Source organism: Ambystoma mexicanum, chromosome 9 (genome assembly GCF_040938575.1).
Source record: "Ambystoma mexicanum isolate Mex_15411 chromosome 9, UKY_AmexF1_1, whole genome shotgun sequence".
Classification (NCBI taxonomy): Eukaryota; Metazoa; Chordata; class Amphibia; order Caudata; family Ambystomatidae; genus Ambystoma; species Ambystoma mexicanum.
Window position 1 is genome coordinate 97,889,021 of NC_090931.1, and position 23,315 is coordinate 97,912,335.

Below are 23,315 nucleotides of genomic sequence, written 5' to 3' on the forward strand. Positions count from 1 at the left end.
AGACCAGGACTCTAACAAGTGGCCAATAAACTTCAAGAGTCTTCTATGAAGCCATGAATGGAAAGGCGATAGGCCATTGCATGGTCGAGAAGTGGGCAATAAACTAGAAGATCCTTCTATAAACCATTAAAGGCAAGACGATAGGCCATTGCATGGCAGGCAAGTGGTCAATAAACTTCAAGAGTCTTCTATAAATCCATTAATGGCAAGGCGATAGGCCATTGCATGGCAGGCAAACGGGCAAAAAACAAGAAGATTCTTCTATGAAGCAAATCATGGCAAGACGATAGGCCATTGCATGGCAGCAAAGTCGCCAATAAACTACAAGAGTCTTCTATAAAGCCATTAATGGCAAGGAGATAGGCCATTGCATGGCAGGCAAGTGGTCAATAAACAAGAAGATTCTTCTATGAAGCAAATCATGGCAAGACGATAGGCCATTGCATGGCAGCAAAGTCGCCAATAAACTACAAGAGTCTTCTATAAAGCCATTAATGGCAAGGAGATAGGCCATTGCATGGCAGGCAAACGGGCAAAAAACTAGAAGACTAGGCAATAGGCCATTGCATCTCAGGCAAGTCACCAATAAACTACAAGAGTCTTCTATAAAGCCATTAGTGGTAAGAAGATGGACCATTGAATGGAAGACAAGTGGCCCTAAGTAACTAGGCTAATCCAGACATGGACCCCTTGCTCACTGTTCTTAAAGAGGCACAGCTACACCTCACTGATGAGGCCCAACCAGGCAGAAACATGTGTCTGAGGTTGCTGTTGGTACTCTTGGTCAGAAGAGAATTGCCTAGCATTTTGGTGCTGGACTGCCCTTGTGCAGTATAAAGACTGATATATTGTGGATATTTCTCTTCTGTGAAAGGGATAGTGAGCTAAACAATCTGGTTGAGACTCCCCCGTGACTGAGGCCAGTAGAGAGACTCCCAGAACCCCCTGTTTTACATACTCTTAAATACAACAGCTTCTGCAAGGACTGCAGGCCAGAAAAGATCCCAAAGTGAATCAAATACACTACACCATGTTAGCTGCTTTTATACCAAAAAGGAGGCAAGTCGAAGGAGTGATACACCAATCGCAAAGACGTGCAGCCATCTTTCAAACCGTCACTGCCCAGGTGCATCATGATAGGTCCTTGCTCTTAAATTCTGTGCAGTAATACTCTATTTATACAATCAGTTCACAAGCCCTGTGCAGATCAATTAGCAGTGTAGAGGGAATTATTACATGGTTGGCTGTACAGTGACCCTAGTCATACCAAATGCCATGATCTAGATAAAAACAAGCATTAACACAACCAATGATTTTGACTTTTGTGTAGACTTGCGGTCGGCATTTGCCAGCAGGGGAGGACTGGCAACATTTGGCCTGGAGGGAAAGTTTACTTTTCTGGCCATAGTGGCCCGTAGTGCAATTGACCAAGCCCACAGTGAAGCAGCCCCAAATTCCAGAATAATTAATCTCAATGCTAACCTCTCCCCCTCCGACACAGGTATATATAGTAGGCATTATTGACATAACTTTCCTTTTCTACCACTTAACAACCATATGAAATAAATTTTGCCAGGATAATACAACTGATGAAATGGGAAAGCTGGGATTTGACCCCAATTTTCAATGTGTTACAGTTTGTAATTTGTCAGCAGGCTACATCTCCTCCCATAGAATCGCATCTTTAGTTTTAGAACAATGTAAAGAGCTGGCGAAGCTGAGGATTAATTGAAAGAGCAAAGCCATTGCTGAACCAGGGTCTCTGGGGTTGCTCTCAGAGTCAAACATGAGCTGGCATGGCAAGAGACCGATCAAGAGACCCATCCCTGGATCCTTCTCACCAGACCTCAACACAAAAACCATACCTGAACCAGGTCTACCCGCCCCCGCAAAATAAGACCCTCATTTGCCATCCTGCCTCTTCACCAGTATGTGTGTACTTTCAAAGCACCAAGGCACATGATAAAGCAACCTGAAAAATAGAGGTAATTGTAACTGAAACATTTGTTCATAAGGCAAGTATGCATCACCTAGTCAGAAAAAGAAAGGGGGCAAGCCAGTCCCACAATCTTGTGCAGTGGTAATTTTTTTGTACCATACAGAACAAAAGCACAGGTTCTTCCCTTCAATTGAGTGAAAAGGTTTTTACAAAAAGCCATGTTGAGGGGGTAGAAGGGAGGACATCCCTGATGGCCTCATCTCACCACCTTACCCATATGATGCATAAAAGCAGAGGCGTAGACAGACTAGGCCCTGAACAGGCAAGGCCCATCCAAAATCTGTAAATGCCCACTCAACAGCACTGTGTGGGCATTTAGAGATATTAATGCCACTGTGGTGGTCCAACTATATTAGGTTCAGGCCCCACTGTTTAGAAAACCCTGGCTACGCCTCTGCAAAAAAGTGTCACAACCTCGCAGCAGGTGGGTTTCAGTACCACAGTACAAACATAGGTTACCTTCTCTTCTTCTCTTTTTCTCTTCAGCGGTTAAAGGTGCTCGAGTGGTTCCAATTTGCATGGGTTCTTCACTGGTAGCTCGCGTAGCAGATGAGGAGGTAGAGGAGCGAGGTTCAGGATATGATGACATGCTTCGGCTCTTCTTCTTCTCATTCTTCCGTTCTAGGAGTCGGAAATCTATCCTTTGAACAGCAGAAAGTAGATCCGAGAAAGTATCGGGTCGAGCCGTTCTGGCAAGTTCATCCTTTAGCTCCTCCCGAAGACCCCTATGAAATATGGTGTATTGTACAGTTTCAGGCCAGCCGGCCTCTGCCGCCAACTTCTTAAAGGTGGATATGTATGTGAGTAAATCGAGCTACCCTGACGTACATCCAGAAGGTCTTCGCTGGCCACATGTGCGCTCTCAGTTCGGAGGAAAGTCTGCCGTACCAGATTGGTGAAAGCAGCGTAATCTTGTAGGACTGGATCATCTCGGGACACCAGTGAGGTTGCCCAAGACAGGGCATTACCTGTCATGTGAGTGATCATAAACCCCACCTTCGTATGATCAGTTGAATATGCATTTTGTCTAAACTTGAAGTGAATGTTACAGGCTTCCAGGAAATCCTCCACCTTACATCCTGAGCCATCAAACTTTCCTGAAACCAGAGGTAAAGGGGGTAAATCTTGTGCTTGTTGTTCCCTGGCGGCTACTCTTTGCTGGAGAGCCGCATTGTCGGTCTTTAAAGCTTGAACCTCAGCATTGAGGCTTTGGACAGCGGCCACCAGCTCCTGAAGCTGTTGTGGGGTGGCCATGACTTCTTCGTAGCGTTGCAAACTATCAATGCTAGGTGGCTGACATTAAGTATTAACGTATTCAAGGCTAGAATGCAGCAATTCCCCCGACTTTCCCTCCAACTCCTCCTCCTCACCTGGTGATGTGGGTAAATCCGACTTCCTTCTTCGAAGTTTTTGGGAGAGAGGCTTTTTCTTTTCATGCAGATAAGGTCTGCCTCGGAAAGAAGCTACCGTGACCCAGAGTCCCTCCGTGACAGCCAGCAGGGGAAAAAGCCTTTGGCAGAAAAAAACCCTGGTTGGAATGGAGTTGGTCGCTGAAGACTCTGCAGCAGAATGATGACTCGATGATAGGAAGCAGGCTGGTCAGGACCCGATGAATATAGCGTTGAAAGACTGCAGAATACTCCATGAGCAGCAGAGAGAAAGCAAAGGGAAAACTCGGGCAGGACAAACTGGGAAAATGTTAAGGAACAAGGAGGAGTGAAAAATGAGGGCAGGAAAAAAAGTATCCAAAATATTACAGAGGAAAGGGCTAGCGGGAAAACAAACGGAATGAGATGAGCTGACAAAAAGGAAGGGCAGGATCAAGGAAAATAAACAACAAAGTACAGGCGATAACAAACGCCCAGAGAAAGACACAATGGAGCGCAAGCAACGGGGAGGAAAAACAATACGTTGCAACGCGCCGAGCCGCCGTAACGCCGTTTAGTAAATACTATCCGGCGGCGGCCATCTTGGAAAAAACACTAGTCCGCTGCCTGCACGTAGCGAATACGTGGCGGCACGGTCTAATGGCGGCCCAACCTCCACTTCTTCCACAACCGCCAGCGGTCAACGGTCGTGACAGTATGCCCCCTCCGAAGGGTTTGGCCCCCGGGTTTACCTGGATGTAATCTGTGAAACTTGCGCAGTAAGCGAGGAGCATGAACATGAGAGAATGGTTCCCAGGTATCTTCAGATGACGGGTATCCCTTCCAGTGGACTAGATATTCAAGACGACCTCTGTAGTACCGGAAGTCGTTAATCTGAGACTTCGTACTCATCTGAGGATGGATTTGGTAAGGTCCATAATTTTGGGCGTTCCTGCTTCCTAACGTCCGGGAAATACGGGCGCAGCAGAGAGGAGTGAAACACAGGATGAATCCTTCTCAGTGCCTTAGGCAACTTCAGTCTGTATGCCACTGGATTAATCCTTGACTGTATCTCAAAAGGACCAATGAATCGAGCGGAGAGTTTTGAAGGACGAACCCAACGAGGCAGGAACCTAGTGGATAACATTACTTTGGAGCCTTTACTCCACGCAGGTACAGGCCTTCAATGTTTATCCGCTTGCTCTTTGTAATGTCTGCTAGCTTCTAGAGCTTCTGGTGGTCTTTTGAGCTTCTTTGAGCTGTTCCAAGGTGTATTCAAGAGATGGAATCTTGGTGTCATAGGTAGGTATGAAGGTTTGTGGATGGTACCCGTAGGTGCAAAAAAAAGGACTAATTCCGATAGCCGTATGTATCGAGTTATTATAAGCAAACTCGGCAGTGGGGAGCAGGTCTACCCAGTTGTCTTGCTGTTGGTTGATAAAACACCTTCCAACCAGGGTTTTTTTCTGCCAAAGGCTTTTTCCCCTGCTGGCTGTCACGGAGGGAGGTCACGGTGATTCCCAGACTCTGGGTCACGGTAGCTTCTTTCCGAGGCAGACCTTATCTGCATGAAAAGAAAAAGCCTCTCTCCCAAAAACTTCGAAGAAGGAAGTCAGATTTACCCACGTCACCAGGTGAGGAGGAGGAGTTGGAGGGAAAGTCGGGGGAATTGCTGCATTCTAGCCTTGAAGACGTTAATACTGAAGGTCAGCCACCTAGCATTGATAAAAAAGGGCCGGAATTGACCCTTATATGCCTAAAGAAAATCAACAGTAGTGAAATAAGCCACTATTGGACATAATCTATTTCTCACTTCTCATGGATGCTGAAAATGGTTAAAAAGAAATGTTATACACTCTTTTTACATTACTGCCATTGGAAGGGGGTTTTCTGAAATAGCACTGGAGATATTCCAGAAATACCAACTCTACTGGTGGTAAACTTTGAGTAGGGTGGATTTTCAGAAATGCCACGTTTGGAGCTGGTCATTTTCTTCAGCTGTATTAAAAAATGCACCCAACTCTGAATGACCCCCTTAGTTTGTAGTCTTATAATAATGGATACCTGAATATTACATCTTTCTATGTGTGTAAGTATCACAAGCAATCCAACAGCCCTTTCTATAACCACTATATAAGTAACATCCACGGGCGCTATTCAGGGTGCTATTAAACTCTTTTCGTATGAACGCACTAGTGATCAAGAAATTCACCAGAACGCAGGGGAAGCTTTAGTACAGAAACAAACTGAGGACAAACACTAATCCCCTTACTACTTTGGCAAGTAGGCGCTGTGATAAACTGCTGCGATTGTAACAGGCCAATGGTGTATAGGGAGCGACGCTGCCGTCATTACCACTCCAGATAGATCTATTTCAGATGATGTTACCTGGTGCAACGTTATGCAACAAGCGATGTATAAAAAACTTGATACCATTAAGGGAAACATATTAGAGAAAAGCAACAATTTAAAATGCTCCAAGGCCACACCTGTGGATTGGACCTATCATAGACCAGAGACGATTCCAATTTTTAACTTATCCCCATAACTAACAAGGATTTAGAAACTATTATTAACCAACTTAAGCCTACAAAAAGCAAAGATGACATCCATACTACCATGATAATTAAAACTTGTGCCCCTTCTTTAATTGCTTCCATTCGCCAATTTGTTAATACCTCTATTTCCACCGGCACGGTCCCCCAGGAACTTAAGAAATCTTGGGTCATGCCAATTCTGAAAAAACCTGGGCTTTCAGTTGATTCGCCAAATAACTATCGTCCAATTACTAACACAGCGTTTCTACTTAAGATTCTGCACCGAGTGGCCTATATACAAATTGCAGATCATCTCAAGACCTATCCCATTTTAAACGACCATCAGTCTGGATTTTGGGTTGGTTATGGCATTGAAACAGCGCTCCTCGAACTGAAGTCTAAGCTGATGGCCCGAATGGACAACAAGGAAGCATCTCTGCTCATGTTACTGGATCTCTCCGCGGCCTTCGACCTGGTGGACCACGATATCATGGCCACCAGGATGTGTGAAGTTGCTAATTTCTCCCCGCTAGCTCGCAACTGGGTATTGTCATTTCTTAACAATCGAGATAGCAGAGTCTTCTGCAGCAACGCTGAATCTGACTCCATCGTCGCGACCTGTGGTGTTCCACAGGGTGCATGCACCTCCCCTTGCTTTTACAATATTTTTACCACTCCTCTGTTTGCAATGCTTGATCCTGAGAATCTTATATTTACCAACTATGCGGATAACACTCAATGTGTCATCCCGCTCTCTAGATCTCATAGTATAGATGAGTTGGCCATCAACAGAGTCTTTACTCTAATTGAAACCTGGATGGTCCACAATAAGTTAGCACTGAACAAGTCAAAAACTGAACTGTTTGTAATTGGCTCACCACACACTATTAATAAACTTGGCCCTCAGTATGATAACTTCCAGTTGGGAGAAGAATCCATCCAACCCCTCAAAAAAGTGAAAACGCTAGGAGTGACCTTTGATCAACACTTGACCATGAAACAGCATGTCAGTAGTCTTGTTTCATCATGTGCTTACTACATCAAACTTTTAGCACACTTAAGGCCTATTATCTCACAGGACAATGCAGAGACTATTGCGAGAGCAATAGTAGGCGCAAAAATAGATTATTGTTCTAGTCTCCTTATGGGAATCAATAAGTCCGAATGTAACAGGTTACAAATATGTCAAAATGGAGCTATTAGAGCCGTCATGAATCTCAAATATAGAGATCACGTTACGACGGCGAGACGTGAGTTGCACTGGTTGCCTGTGGCCGCCAGATTCCTATTTCGCACTCTTACTATTGTACACAAGTGCAGATCTGGGAACATGCCTGGATATTTACAACAGCTAGTATCCATAAGAACTAACACAAGAACGCTGAGGTCAAATAATCTGCACCTACTATTTGAACCAAAGTGCCACACTGTTAGAGTAGCTAACGCAGCCTTCACTTCAAATGGACCTAGAGCTTGGAATGCTCTCCCTCTAGAGTTGAGATCCATTGACTCCCTGGACCTGTTTAAGAAAAGATTAAAGACCCATTTGTTCAATTAAATGATCTTGACATGCTCTTAAAATATTCTCCTTCTGGCTTCCCTTTTTGGATCTTTTCGCTTTGTTATTTGTTGTATTTGTCATGTAGTGCCCTCACACCTTAGGGTCTATGGTTGCGCTTTATAAATGTATTAAAGTAAAGTAAAGTAAAAGAGTCACAGAATTATTTAAAAGCATACGTTGTCACTGAGCGGTATGCAAACTGATCTCCCTCTCACTCACCTTTGAAGGCCCATGTGTGGGGGCCATTCAGGCACATCCGCGACATTGCTGAAATCAAGACGAATGCCTCGCTCCAATTTCCAAAGACTCTGAGCAGGCTTTGCAGCATGTGGTTCCTTTGTGGCAGGCTGGATTCTGAAGGATTTAATCTATTTTGATTATTTTTGTTGCATTGTGATGCTCTGGCCCCCGTGGCAGCAGCCCAGCTAACCCGCGGGTGCAATTGCCCCTTTGCCCCCCTGCCATTGAGCCCCTGTTTGCCAGACACTGCCAAAATGGTAATACCAAGTCATAAGATGTCAACAGGAGGAAACTTGTATGATTACCTGGGCAATTGATAGCAGACCTATACAAATGTCAACACTGCTGGCTGTGTCAATGTTTTTTTGTTGTTGCCATACCTCAGTGCAAGGAAAATTCATCAATTAAGTGGCTGAAGGCACACATGGACAATATATTTTAATTACACCAGTAGCACTTTTACAGCTGAAGTTAAGCCATTAACTATCAACAGACTTCTTAGAATTAACAATGGTAGGCCAATGTTTGATGGTACTGATTGAAAGAGATAACTCAATGAGATCCCAGGAGGATGAGATATGGGGTGGTGAGTGGGGCAGAGCAGGTAGCCGGTGGGAATGGTCATAGGGAGTATGCTTAGGGCCATCAGCAGTCAGTGGATGGGTAGGTAACCAAACAACACCCACAAGATTCGTGTCCCTCGTCACATGCCCTCTTCCCCCTAACTGTACTCCAATGCAATAGTTTCAGTTTATATAATATGCTAATAAGCAAAACCAAAATAGGGCTCCAAGCCAAACCCTCACTTCTACACTGCACTATCCTAACTACACAAACAACTATTTAAGATGCATTTCTAGGTTTTGGATTCTAACAGGGGCAACATTATACATTTCATCCCCAAAGGTATGTTTTAGTTGCATCCTAAAAATAGTACCAGAACACAAATGTTGCTGGCAGCGAAAGGCATTCATCGCTAGTCGAAGTAGATTACACAAAGGAGAGATTGCCATAACATCTGTATTCCTCTGGCCTTAAAGGTCAAAGGAACCCACAGAGCTTCACAATACATCATTACACAAAGGAACAGGGGTTGACTCTGATGGTGAAGTCTGCACTCAGCCGTTTCCAGGCAATTGAAAACAAACATTTACTGGAAACTGCAGGAACCAAGAGTTCCTCCTACTCCTTGGCACTGTTCATCTACAGTCTCTCTTTCTGTGGTTTAAAAAACGCCTTTATTAACACTCAATAAAATGTGTTATTGTTTTACAGCCTGAAACAATGGTGCTGCCGGCGGTTTCAACAGAAGAAATCAATAATAAGCTGGAGACACCCCCCCGAAAGAAAAGTGGGATCAAGTCAAACTTCATCCCTTTAGCCCATGCTCCACATGCTGCTGCCCTGGCCAACCTCCACAGGAGACTGAGCTCTGTGGACTCCACAAGGTCTGCCTCTGCCCAGCCTCAGAGGCACAGGCCTAGCGTCTCAATCAACACAGAAGAAGTGCCAACATATCATCGGGCACCAAAGTCTGAGACGCCCGTCCAGAATGCGGGCAACAAGTGGTACCCGAGGCACGTGCTCAGCGTTCCTAACATTCCCATGCGCAGCAAAACGCCAACCCGGAGCGTGGTCTCGGCTCCTACCTCAGAAAAATCCCATAAGATGCGCTGTAAACTCATGTATGATGACCGGCAGCTTTTCAACCTCACCAACAGGCAAAAAAGACAGCGGTACGTCACCAAGGATGGCAAATGCAGGGTTAATCTCGGGAACATTCAGGAGAAGAAAAGGTTCCTCTCTGACATCTTCACCACTGTAGTGGACCTGAAGTATCGCTGGTTCATCTTTGTGTTTATGACGTGTTACGTTGTGACTTGGGTCATGTTCGCTGTTATCTACTACGTGGACGCCTTGATAAGGGATGATGTTAGCCACCTTGGAGACCTTGAGTGGAAGCCTTGCATTGAAAATGTTGACACATTCCTCGCTGCCTTACTTTTCTCTGTGGAAAGCCAGAGGACCATTGGCTATGGCTCAAGAATGGTGACGGCAAACTGTGTGGAAGGCCTCATTCTCCTGATGGCTCAGTCGATCCTTGGATCAGTGATTGATGCTCTTATGGTGGGCTGCATGTTCGTCAAAATCTCCCGCCCTAAAAAAAGGGCTCAGACCCTAATCTTTAGCAAAAAATGTGTGGTCTCCCACAGGGATGACAAGCTCTGCCTCATGTTCAGAATCGGAGACCTCCGATCAAGCCACATGGTGGACGCAAAGATAAGAGCCAAGCTCATCAAGTCGCGGCAGACCAAGGAAGGAGAGTTCATTCCTTTGGAACAATCTGAAATCAACCTGGGCTACGACACCGGGGAGGACCGCTTGTTCCTGGTGGAACCGCAGATTATCTGTCACATCATCAATGATCACAGCCCTTTCTGGGAAATGACGGCGGAGTCTCTGAAGCGGGAGGAGTTTGAGATCATCGTGATCCTAGAAGGCATCGTGGAAGCCACAGGTGGGTGATTATAGTTAATGGGATAACAACAGTATCACAGGATTAATACATGTAAAATCTTGAATGCTCATCTATTTGTAGCCCTCGATGACCATTAGGCAGTACTCACGATATAGATTGCGATTAATTGAAAAAAATGCCATTTTATGTTAAGCCATGGAAAGAACAAAATACAACCAAAGATGCCTTTAGTTGCCATTTGAACCTTCCGTGTCTATGAGTTCCAGAAATGAGTTTCCTGCAATTGTATCATATTAACATTAAGGTCAGAGTTGCATTTGCTTTCCATTCTACACCAGATGATGTTGACATTAAATTTAAATTACAATTTGACTTCGTCACTTGTTTTCCAAACACCGAAAACCTTCAATAAGCCAAATGGTATTACAGTTTTCATATCCAATTGGTAGATGTGTTTTATTCTGCAACATTTGAAGACACATTTCAAGCATTTGACAGATAAAAGGGGCATGGAAATATGCTACTTTTTTCAGCTTCTCTGGGCTATAGTTATAGGAAGAACTCGAAGCGACTTTGTATTTGCTACTGTCCTGATCTCCATACAATATTGTCCTTTTAAGTTACTTATTTTTTCAGTTTGATATTTTAATCCTATTAGTCTGTTTTTGCAAAAATCTTTTCATGACGGCAAATACATTTGGAAAAACAATTTATTGATTCGATACTAAAATAAGTTGTAATGCAAAATCTGCCAATTCGGTTTTTGTGACACTGTAATTGCAAATATAATTATTGCAACAAGAATTAGGAACCAGACACTTTTTGATAGTCAGTGTCTAAAGAACTGATACAACTATATTATTCTTACAAAAAAAATTACTTTCCAAATAATATTGCAGATGCTTTGTAAATAAAATAATTAAAGTGCTGCTTGCTGAAATTAATGCACCAGAAAATACTCTCAAATAATATTGGGTTGAATGCTTCTAACTTTTTTATCAAATCCCCATTTTCAAAAATGAAATACCTTTTCGTCCAGCCCTAGTACACACATAAATGACCAGTAACACTCCTCACATTAACCATTCATAAGGCAATGCAGCTTGATGAAACAGAAAACAACGTTGATAAATTAAGCAATTTCAACAAAGGAATTTTACAAAGTGAAACCACCCAATGGTAAATCTTGTTTAAGAAGCGGGGGCGATCGTGGTCTGATAGTAGCTGTGCACATATCCGGTTTGTTTCCTTGATGTAGCGCCACAATATCAAAATGAAATCTTTCTTACATTCCATTTTGCTGTTGTAAATTTATTTTTGTACAGGTAAAACATCCTGAAAGAGCTGTCGTTGAGGGTGTTGTGCGTGTGAACCTTATACATACCCCTGCAACTCTTGAGCTCCTGAGAATGTCAGCTCTGAGTCCTTAGAGCCCACAGGTGCCGAGAGGTTGATGATTTCATGCACCACCCCCATTTTGCATGAGCCACCTCATGCAAAATGGGGGTCACTGTGCCCTGGCCTTCTGTGCACAGTGACAGATGAATGGGTGTCTTTTAGAGGTTGCATAGAGTTGCAAATGAGACTCCTTCCAGCTCCTATTATCTGCTTACATCTGCTCTTTAAACATTCTGAAGTTGCGTATCTGGTGTAGGCTAGTTGTAGGCTTTTGTTATCCACTCGCTTTCAGCTCATTAGAGATAACACACTAGGTGATGCCCCTTGTTGTGAAGTCATCTGGTCAAAGGTCAATCTAGGTATCCCAGGAGGATGACATTCTGTAGGAAGGTCAGGAGTGCATGGTATATCTTCCCCGTGCACTATAATTTGGATGAAATTATGGCAGTTATTCTACCTAATTTAAGTTTTCCTACAATTACTTTTTAAGTGTTCCAATAATTTAATATGTCTGGGTTTACTGAAGAATCAAAAAGCGCTGATTGAAGAATCTGTGGTCATTGCACACATTGCTTCTACTTTTGATGTGAAGTTTTGATGAATGAAGGTGGTGGCCACTGGAATCAAAACAAAGATTTGAAAATCCAGAGGCAAAAGGATATCCTTTGAATCATGAGGGCTTCAGCCAGACAGCTGGAGCCACCGTTGTGGATCAAAGAGCTTGTACATATCATGTTGCAAGTCTAACTTCCACATGAGATGTAAACTACAGCACAGTCCATTATATAGGATCCATCATTAATTAAATGTATTCTAGGCGTGTCCTAATGCTTTTCATTATAGACATTCGCAAACACACAGTTAATATCACCTAGGTATGTTTGTATGGTACCAGTTGGCCTGGGGAGAAGCCATAATGGTGAAGGAGACACTATACAACTACTCAATAAAATAAAATATGTGGACGTGATTAATCTCAGGACTGATGAGAAAGACTTATAGATGTTCATTTAAGGACCAGTGCACAGGGCACACTGATTGTGCTCACCTCAGTCCCCTACGTGGAACTCAGACATTGATAATTCAAGTACCATTAAATTATAAGAGTGAATTTTTGCAGCAACACAATATAGTGTATACTTATTTCTAGGTGGTTATATCAGCATTTTCCCTCCATTTGCTAGATTCATGATCTATTTGTAAGCAATGTTTATATTTGCCTAACTGGGATTGAAATCAGGATTTGATGAGTGGGGGGTAAAAGCATCTCCTTGGTATCAGTTATCACAAATTAGGCAAGAGCTAGCTCTGGGGAACGGGCAGTGAGTACACAGCATTCCGCCTGAGATGGTATTCATCTGACCCATCATGACCCATTAGAGTTTAACGCTCTTCTAGTATGTCCTCTTTCTCTTTTAGACACATTCACAAAGACAAAGTGGGAGTGTCGCATATTTGTGTTTGTATGGCACCAGTTGGCCCGGGGAAGTCAGATGGAGCTCCTACAAGCAGTTTGCATTAAGCTAATCAGGCTCTTATATGCTACAACCCAAGCTGGGATCGGGCCGGATTTTCCCAGATCTGGCAAACAATGTCTCCCTGCATCTGGAAAAATCAATTTGCACCCTTCTATATGTTTATTGTGTTCAGATATCAGGGGCCTGGTTGCAGTGACGTGCCCCTAAAGCTCATGGAACAGAGAAAAGAGCCAGGAGGGTAAGGAGTACTGCAGACAAAATCTAGAGACGAGCAACAAAGGCAGTGAACAGAAAGGGGCAGGGAATACAAATGAGACAAACACGTTAGGTTCCCACTTGGGGTGTATGCAGAATAGGGTAAGAGTTTCCCAAAGGTCAGGGGAAACTAGCCTTCTGAGCTGGTTGTTATTTTACAGGGGGCCACTCTGAATGCTCATGGAAAGGAGCAGCAGGAGTCAGCATCTCTGTTTGGACCCCTAAGGTACGAACAATGAAACAATACTCACAAGACTGAAACCTGTTCGGTTCCAGCAGGAATGTAATAATGGCCTCCCCCTGAAACAGGAACTAGACCACTGTTAACAAACATGGCACAATGGACAAGACGCGACAAAGGAAAGGGATCGAGTTTGCCTGCCTGGAAACCTAGCAGCCAAACTCTGAACAAAGGAATTACACAAGCACAAGTGAAGATTAGAACAGTTATGGACATATCCAGGAAAAGAACAGGAAGTCAAAGTGAGCAAGGCTCTGGACAGAAAACAGAGTAAGCAAGAAGTGAAAAATATAAGTGCAAACTTACAGGAGACTGGAACTGCAGACTGGAAACTAAGGACCAGAATCAAGGAACAGCAGACTGAGCCATAGACCATGAACAAGAAAACGCAGGACTGAAACTGTGGAGTAGGATAACCAGGGCGGAACTGCAGACTGTTAACAAGGAATGCAAGGAACTGTATTTCTGGATTGAAATAACAAGTGCAGGACTGGAATCTAGGAGGCTAAAACCAGGTAACTATGGGCACAGAGCAAGGAACTGCAGGCAGGGAACAGGAGAATTGGTGATAGAGGGCAAATGGCTGCAGAAAGGGAGCAGTGGAAATGCAGGCAGTGTGTACAGGTTTGCAGGGCAGCGGTAACAACGCTGCAGAGAGTACTGGACTGCAGGCAGGGAGGCAAGGCTGCAGGGAGGCATGGCTGCAGGGACTGGAGAACAGGGGTGCAGGGCAGAGTAGCAGGGCTGCAGGGCAGAGCAGAGAGCACAGGGAAATGGAGCAAGTTCTGGAAACAGCAGGAAGAGGACACAGAAGAAATCCAAGGTTCAAAGCATGAGCGTCTGGCAGCAAACTCAATGCAAGAAACCCTGTGCTTCTGCAGGCAGCTGCTTAAATACTGAACCTCCCTGTGCTGAGGCAGGCTTGTTAGGAGCACCTAGAGCACCACACCTGAAGGTAAACTGCATCCTCCCTCTCTGGGCCTTGGAAAGTGAAAGCAGCATTGATCTCTGGGGCTTCTGGGGTTTATAGTTCTAAGACTGATGCATAGGAATAGCCATGTACTTGGTATTCCAGTGGCCAGACGTGACACCAGACTGCTTTAAACGGTGCCAAAGTCAATTTGAACCCAGGTCGTTAGGACCAGGGGAGAAGCACTCAGCTACATTACCACCTGAATATCTGATCAGATGTCTGGGAAATGGCTTGTTAGGATTGTACTTTGCAGGAAACATTTAACTACAGCTTTTTAGGTTTAAAGGGTGTGTACCTTTAACAGTTTTGCAGCAATAGTATAGAGAATGCTCCTCTCTGAATATTCATCAAAATCATATTCATCCTGTATCCTGGCTTGCAACATTATGTGTTACTACTGATTTCTGCAATTGTATTCACTCTACCCTCTTGCTTCTCCACTCTTTTGACTGCTAACTCTCTGTTCTCTCCTCCTTTACCTTCTCCCTTTTCCTATCTCCTCCCCTTACTTTCTTCTATGGACTTACTCTATCAGAATTGTCCCAGGACCTATTATGATAGCACCCTAGTCTGTCTCCTCCCCCCTCCCGTTACTGGTCTTTTCCTCCCCACACCCTCTGCAGCTCTATCTGAAATGTCGTCAGGCCTAGTATGATAGTCCCTTGTTTTGTTTCTCCCCTACCTTTCTGCACCCCTCTCCCTCACCTCTTGTTTTTCTCTGGCTCTACCAGAAATGTTGTTAGGCCTAGTATGGTTAGTCACCTGTCTGTTTCCATTTCCTTCCCACTCGCCTCCTCCCTTCCTTATCTGTTTCTTAGCTCTTGCACTATCTGAAATGTCGTCAAGCTGAGTACGATAAGTAATTTCACATTCTTACTGTTCATGGCCCATAAGAATGTCATTGTATTTTCCCTTGTTCCCTCCCTTGCCTTGAAGCGCTTTGAAACACATTGTGTATAGGCGCTATATAAATAAACTATCATATCATATCAGTGTTTCTGATTATTCTTCTGAGAGGCAAATGTGTATGGGGGAGCTGTGAACAACGCTTCCCGCCTGTTGCTGGTGGGATTCCGCAGTAAATAGTGTCCATTTCCAGCACCGGCGACAGCCTAGAACTAAATAGTTCCCAGAAATGTTAATCCCTGTAGACGCTGTAGACTATGATGAATCCAGTGGAGTCATCACGGATCCACAGGTTGTGACCTCCTCCCATGTGGCCAGGGGATGGCAGCCACTACCTGATCCTGACCCTGGGGGCTGCTGTATGAGGGAGGATCACATGGGAGGAGACAGCTCCCGGAGAGATGCCATGTCTTCTCTGGACAAGACAGGTTATCTGCCCTTTTCCCAGGAGGAAGACCCCCTGATGCCCAAGACCCTTTTCCATGAAGAAGCCCCTCTGATGCCCCAAACCCTCATGGATTACTGTCAGATATGTGTTCCCACTGATTGAAGTTAACCCTCTTCTTAATATTTATTTGTCCAAACACACAACCACATCAACACACAGTGCTCAAACATAAAACCTTTTTCTTCTAAAGTTCCTTTAGGTGAAACCAGTAAAAAGAACTATGCAAATGCCATAATAACATCTAGGAACTTCAACTCCCAGAATTCCCCAAATACTGAGACGATGAGGATGCAGGAGTATCAATCATGTTCCAAGATCTTGAACCACAAGGTGCTGCAGTTTAGTTGTTTTTCCGAAGCACCTACCTGTCTGTGGGACATTTAAACCTCGGGAGCGCACTATTCGGAGAGGCAGTGAAGGAGAAGATGTTGGCTCCTATTCAAGAACTCACAGACGCAAAGAGCACATACCAGTGTAGCATAGCAGAAGAGGCCACCACGGGAGAGACGGTGAGTCAGAGACTAAAGTGCAGTGGAGATGCTGGGAGCTGTGAGGAAGGACCTGGGTGCTCGGTGAATCAAGAAGCTGGCGTACTCCATTCCTGGATCCAAAAGGGAAGCAGACATTCAATGGCAGAGTCGCGAGGGTTGACGGAAGAATGTCTACAGCCTCCGGATTGGAAAGCAGGTGGAAGCAGCATGCCGCAGAAGCATGAATCCGACCAGAGATGCTGGAAGAAGCTGGCGAGTCTACCCGAAGCCAGTAGGTTCCCTGGGGTGTTCCCACACCAACAACACTCTGAACATTATAGCCTTGTGAATGAGACAAAAGGCTTGTTTGAATACCAAAAAGCTAAAAGGCAAACCCCAATAATCTGTGAATATCTGAAATGTAAATGTGGGGTCAATCTTAAAGAAACCTTACCAAGAGTATATATCTGAACCCGAGAGCCATACCTACAATATTGATGAACCAGAGAAGTCCTGGTAAACCAAAGACACCAGGCGAGTAAATTGCTTGAAAGGTCCTGGTAAACCCAAGACACCAGGCAAGTGAAGTATATGAGAAATCCTGAAAAGCAAGACAGCAAGCAACTGATATGCATTGCATAAAGGAACCCGGCAGCAGAGTAAACCAGGCAATTTGAAGGCCCCAAGGAATGTTAAAGGAAAGATTAGCATTTATTTACTGAATCCTGGAAAGTTGAATTTTGAAGAAATACCAAGGTGAAAGTACCATTAAAGACTTAAAGACTTGATTGCCTACACAGGAATCTTGTGAGTCCAAACAAGATATTGAGGAACTGTTTACAAAAGTGACTATTCTTCTTATAATTAAGAATCCCGGGGAAGGGATCCACCCTCTGGAACCAAGAGCTTCCGCCTTGGAGAACATGTTTGCTGGAATTCTACTTATTTCAGTTGTGAACACTTTTTGGCCAGCTGAAGATATTTTCCTTAGACATTGTCATTTGTCTCTAGTGCGAGAGTCAGGATAGAAGGTTTTAGACACAAGGACGGTTTTCCAGTTATAGACATCCTGATAAAGACAGATCCTTAGTTTTGGTTTATAGACAGGGAAGATCTGCTTTACAATATGGTCAGAGGGGCATGTTTCCACCCCCTTTTCTTTTAATAAATATCTTGGGTAAAAACATGACAACCTTGTGTGTATGACCCCTCACAAGACACTGAAATAGGTGTGCATATTTTGAGTGCATAAGAAAGAAAAGCACAGAAGGGAAACATTATCCAAAACTGGTTTTTCTTGGATTTCTGAAAGATTTGTGCACATAATTAGATTAAAAACAAGTAACGTTCCCATTGACCATTAGAGAACAAATCTCCTGTATGATATTTAGGGTGACATTAATTAAGGAGTTGGATTGTTTATTTGAAGATTAAATCATTGAACGTATTGAATAGCCAAATGGGCAAGTCCTAAATGTTTTGGCAAAAAGATGAATGGGGCACTGAGGATGTAAGGTGCATTTAGGAAACCATATCCATGACTGGATCCACTTCCAAAAACCAGCAAGGTGCTGCCAACATTGGTATTCTGTCAGCTGTTACTCCTGCTGGATTTATGATAAGCATATCACTAAGTGTCACTGTGTCCTGGTTCTTGAATGTCCATTTAATTCATTGTGCGGACAGGACTATAAGAATAATAGATGCAATTTGTCTTGCATCTGCTTCAGCAATATTTCATAAAACACTGTGGAATATAGTTACAAGATTTGAGGTGTTACCTCTCTACAGGATATTATTATCATTGATGATATAAATATCGGAGTGCATGACACATACTGACCATTCCATTCTTAAGTTTGTAATATTTTTGTGTCCATCTCTTACCCCTGTGTATTCTGTCTGGAAATATGTAGTGCATTCCCACAAAATTACCTGACCCACCTTATGTTCACGGGGGACCTGCCACACTTCAATGGGGAGAGAATACATGGGAGAAGCACGTGTGGAGCAAGATATCCCTCCCTCTTACACCATTTGATCAGAGACATGAGGAACTACGCAGACAAATTCTAACTGCATCAAAAAGCCTAATTATCTAAAAACAACTTTATTGCAGCTTTAGACAATAGATAAAATCAACAAACTTTTACATATATATATGTTATTAATACACCAAAGATTTTGTGCAAAAATAGCAAAAGTACACATGTTGCAAAAAGTGCAAATTGTGCATATAAGGTTAGAATAAAGTGCTGGCAAAGTGCAAAAAAAACTACTATTCTATCGATATAGCTGATACTTAGTTTGCAGTAGAGGAGATAAGGAAAACAACATTTTTAGTCTAAAACCAAGCATACAGGCTAAGGATTGATTTCGAATTTTTTATAGATTTGGTCTGTCAAAATTTTGACAAGTCAACAGATCTAAATGTTTATAGAATGGTCGGCTGACATCTGCTTTATCTCGCAACTCTCAAATTAAAAAAAAGAATGTAAACCAGATGATACAGGTCGACAGGATGTGTTTTAGCCCTTCACAGGGTTCCTTCCGACCATCCAACAATGTTCCTCTGAGCACTTAGGATGGGCCTTCACCAGGATGCAATATATTCACACGCAGGGCTTAATTCAATCACTATCCCTCACAAATTAATGAACACTTAAATGTGAAACATAACAAACAATATTTTAGGCTTACGGAACCATAAATGAATATTGGTATTTAAAAAAAAAAAAATTAGCCACTTTATTTGTTGTTTTGAAGAACACACAAAATATAGAAAAGCAATAACATCTTAAAATTGTAACAATGCAACCAGATTGCAAAATTCATAACATTTACAAGAAAAATACAGTACTGTACTCAATTTTATGAACACAAAGAAATAATAGCAATCACTAAGGAACATTTAACAACCGGCGTATCAACCTTTGACGCTTCACAAACAAGACAAGACAAAACAACATCGACGTACACAACAGACAACTCCAAATAACCATCAAACCAACCCCCTAAATAATGTAACTAGATTAATATATACATAGTATTGCACTCTCAACTGTACAATTCACCAAAGGACCCCCAATATCGGGAATAAGAACCCTCCCTACCCTGTTTCAAAAACATGACTTTTTCATATTGTGACAGGGTTTGCATATCCAATAACCATTCTTCCACTTTTGGTTTCTTTTTGGACTTCCAGACACGTAATATTTGTTATGCCGCCACTACCAAAACTCTATTGATCCAGTCTGTCCTCTCCCTGGCCCTACTCCCCCTACCTCTGTTTGATAACAAAATTGACGATGAGAAAGTACGTGGAAGTTGCTCCCCCACCACAATGCCTAATCTATCTAATACATCAGACCAAAATTCAGACACTCTTGAGCATTCCCACATCATATGCAACAAAGCACCACCGCCACATCCACATCCCTAACAAGAATCAGTTTCCAAAAGACCCAATCTCGCCATCCTAGACGGTGTCCAATATATCTGTAAAGAATCCTCTGCCAAATGTATCGTAGTCCCAGATCCATTTTCTCTCGTACCCCCACATGAATCAGATATTCCCATTCCTTCACAGGGATAACTATGTCAAGATCCTCCATCCAGGCCTGGCGAAGTTTGTCCCAGGCCTCCACATCCGACCTATCCCACGGCATCAAATTAGTATACGTGGATACAGTATATGGGGTAGAGCGAACAATCTCACACATCTGGGGTCTTTCAGCCATAGCTACCTCCAACATCCCTGTTCTTTCAATCAAAAGAGATTGTAAAGTCCTATAACATTCCCGCTCTCTACCCCCAATCCCAAAGGTCACTCTCAACTGGTCAAACAGAATCAGACGACCATTCCACCACACATCCCGAATCTTAAGTACGCCCTTACTGATCCAACTTTTCCAGCATAAAGATTTATTCAGCCTGTGCAGCCCCACATTATCCCACAAAGACGCGTCATAATGCATCCAGATATTGTCCCCGTTGTTTTTCATATAACTTTGGAATGCCTCTCTGGTAGCGCATATAGTAGGCAATTTCACCTTCAAATTTGGCATTTTAGACATAGAGTACACCCCGCTCAGTGCATAAGGTGAACATTGAGTATGTTCAATAATATGCCAATTCGGAACATAATTAGTAATTTCAGGGAAATAAGAAGTGATTTCTTCAAGATAAAACCAGTGCAGTAATTCCTCAGGTTCGGATATCCAAATCCACCCTCTTTCACAGGACGCATCAAAATGTATTTGGGCACTTTTGGTCTATTATCTTCCCCCCCAAAGGAATCCCTGGAAAACCTTATCAATAGAGGAAATCATTTTTTTCGTAAATTGCAAAGGGATGGACTGTATAATGTAGAGTATCTTTGGCAAAAGTACCATTTTAATAGTGTTAACTTTAGCTCATAACCCCATCTTCAGCTGGCCCCATTTTAATATGTCCCTTTTAATAATCTCTAAAACTTTCGATATATTGAATTCAGCCATTCTTCTCAAATCACGAATCATGTAAACACCCAAATATTTCGTTGCACCCACTTCCCAGTGGCAATCCCAGGAACCCAAAACAGTTCGTGGTAGTCTAGCGTCCAGAGGGAAAACCACTGTTTTTCCCCAATTGATCCTGTGGCCCGATAACTGACCCACCTCATCAAACATGCACTTAAGTCGATTGCAACCCTCCGCTGCATTAGACAAAACAATAGTCATATCATCAGCATAACACAAAACCTTTACCTCACTATCATCAAATCGAAGGCCATGAAGACTCTGTTCTTGTTTTAGGTATACAATGAGAGGCTCCAATGCTAAATTAAACAAATATGGTGACAATGGGCATCCCTGTCTGGTCCCCCTAGATAGTAAAAAAGAAGAAGACATCACTCCATTTACCCAGAGTTTAATGATCTAATGGTGTTTATGAATGTGTCTCCAAAACCCATCCTTCCAAGGGTATGATATAAAAAAGACCAGTTAACCCTATCAAAGGCCTTTTCCGCATCCATAAAAATCAACAAAGTATCTCAGGTTTTTTCCCTCGGCAGTCCCATTATATCAATCAACGTTCTAATGTGGTCATATCCATACCTACCCCTCATGAATCCAACCTGAGAGCTACCAATTAGTTGACCAATATATGCATCCAGTCTGTTAGTCAATATTCTCGTAAACATTTTAAGGTCTACATTCAAGAGTGAAACTGGCCTGTAATTGTCACACTTTTTACAATCCTTCCCTGGTTTCGGAAGTACTACAACACATGCATCTCTCATTGTGGGACAAATCACTCCATCCCTCATGAAACCATTATACAAATTGCACAAGAATGACACCAACACCCCACTCAAAGCCTGGTAAAATTCAACAGGGAGGCCATCCAGAGCTGGTGATTTACCTTTATTGAGTTGTTTCAGCACTACCAATAATTCCTCTTCCGTAATGGGACTATCCATCATTCCCGATTGATCCTCATCTAACTTTGGCAGAGTAATTTTATCAAAAAAGGAATTCATGGTATCCAATGATGGAAATTGTTCTTCCTGGTATAAAGAATTATAGAACCCCCTAAAGCTTTCACATATTTTGCCTTTTCTGGTCTTATACCCACCGTTTTCACCTTCCAACCTTTGGACAAAGGAACTTTCTGTAAGGCCACGCAATCTATTTGCTAATAGTTTACCATTCTTATTCCCTTGTTCCCAAAATTTTTGCCTCATAAAAAACACACCTTTTTCATGTTGAATATCCATTTCCTGTTTAAGTCTTTCTCTCAGTCTTCCTACCAAAGTCCCTTCTAGCCTTACTTGGTGATTCAATGTGTCAGGGCAAAAAACACATTTTCTTCCTGATTAGTGTAACAAACGACTTCAGTACTCAGAAGTAATAACTGTTTAACTCATTTCAAAGCCTGCCAATAAACAATGAATACAATAATAATAAACATAATTTTGCATTTACATAGCGCTACGAACCCTCAGGTATCTGAATGTTGCTTATTACTACCCACAGTGTGTGGTGCTCGTTCACCGACCTCGGAAGGATGAAAGGCTGAGTTTGGCCCTGCCGGGATTCGAACCTGCGTAGGATGTCAAAGCGAGTGCTCTACTCACTGTGCTATCTGACCGGCTATATACAATATATTTCAACTGATCTAATCGTTGTTAACAGTTTTATATTCTTTGATTTCTGGACAAAGGTCACAACCTACTAACCTCTGCATTGCTTTGTGCTCTTTTGGAAACTAGGCAGATGAGTGATGTGGGCAACCATATTTATTTGTGCTCTCATCTGTAAGAAATGATAACAGGGTGGCTTACCACTACTGATTGAGAATATATTTAATCACTTAATTTTGCCATGCCAGAACTATTTTTGACATGATCTCCTTAGAACTGATTTCAAAACCGATTTCAAACCCCCAAAAGCGCCAAGTACGCCTTTTTTTCTGAGCTAAGGATCATGCAGCTCGATAAACGGGGCTCAGTAAGCAACATTTACCCGCTGTCATTAAACTCCTGGGCCGGGCAAGATTAGTGCAACTCAGCATTCTCCATATACAAGAACAATGAAACCCTACTTATCGGGTCATAGTAATAGAAACCCATGGGCTTTTGGACGCCAGCAACGCAGTGCTGCCTAAGTCACAGGCAATGTTGGGGACGCTTATTTTTAGTTTCCTGTTGCGGGCGCAGCATAATGATGCACCACTCATAGCAAATGTGCACACTATCGGCCATCTTTAAATGGTTTCTTACCTGTGTATCACTTGTATATGTTCCTACGCCCCTATGTGACTATACATTATAAGAGCTTGCTTGTGTTAGAAGGTGCCGTAGCTTTTCACTTTGTTGTAAACAAATCTTATGTATAGGTCAGAAACTCCTGTAAATGCACTCAAGCTCACTTATTAGCAACAACATTGCACTGTATCTATTCAGGACTAATCCGTACT

General features: G+C 42.9%; 1 protein-coding gene across 2 annotated transcripts in view; it reads left to right on the forward strand.

The window, feature by feature from the left end:
* Nucleotides 1-23,315, forward strand: part of LOC138487704 (G protein-activated inward rectifier potassium channel 4-like) — a 225,574-nt gene that overhangs the window by 130,116 nt on the left and 72,143 nt on the right. For both annotated transcript variants that reach the window (XM_069614234.1, XM_069614235.1), the window contains exon 3: nucleotides 8,980-10,222. In XM_069614234.1, the coding sequence (XP_069470335.1) occupies nucleotides 8,980-10,222 (1,243 nt within the window). The remainder of the gene's footprint in view (nucleotides 1-8,979; nucleotides 10,223-23,315) is intronic.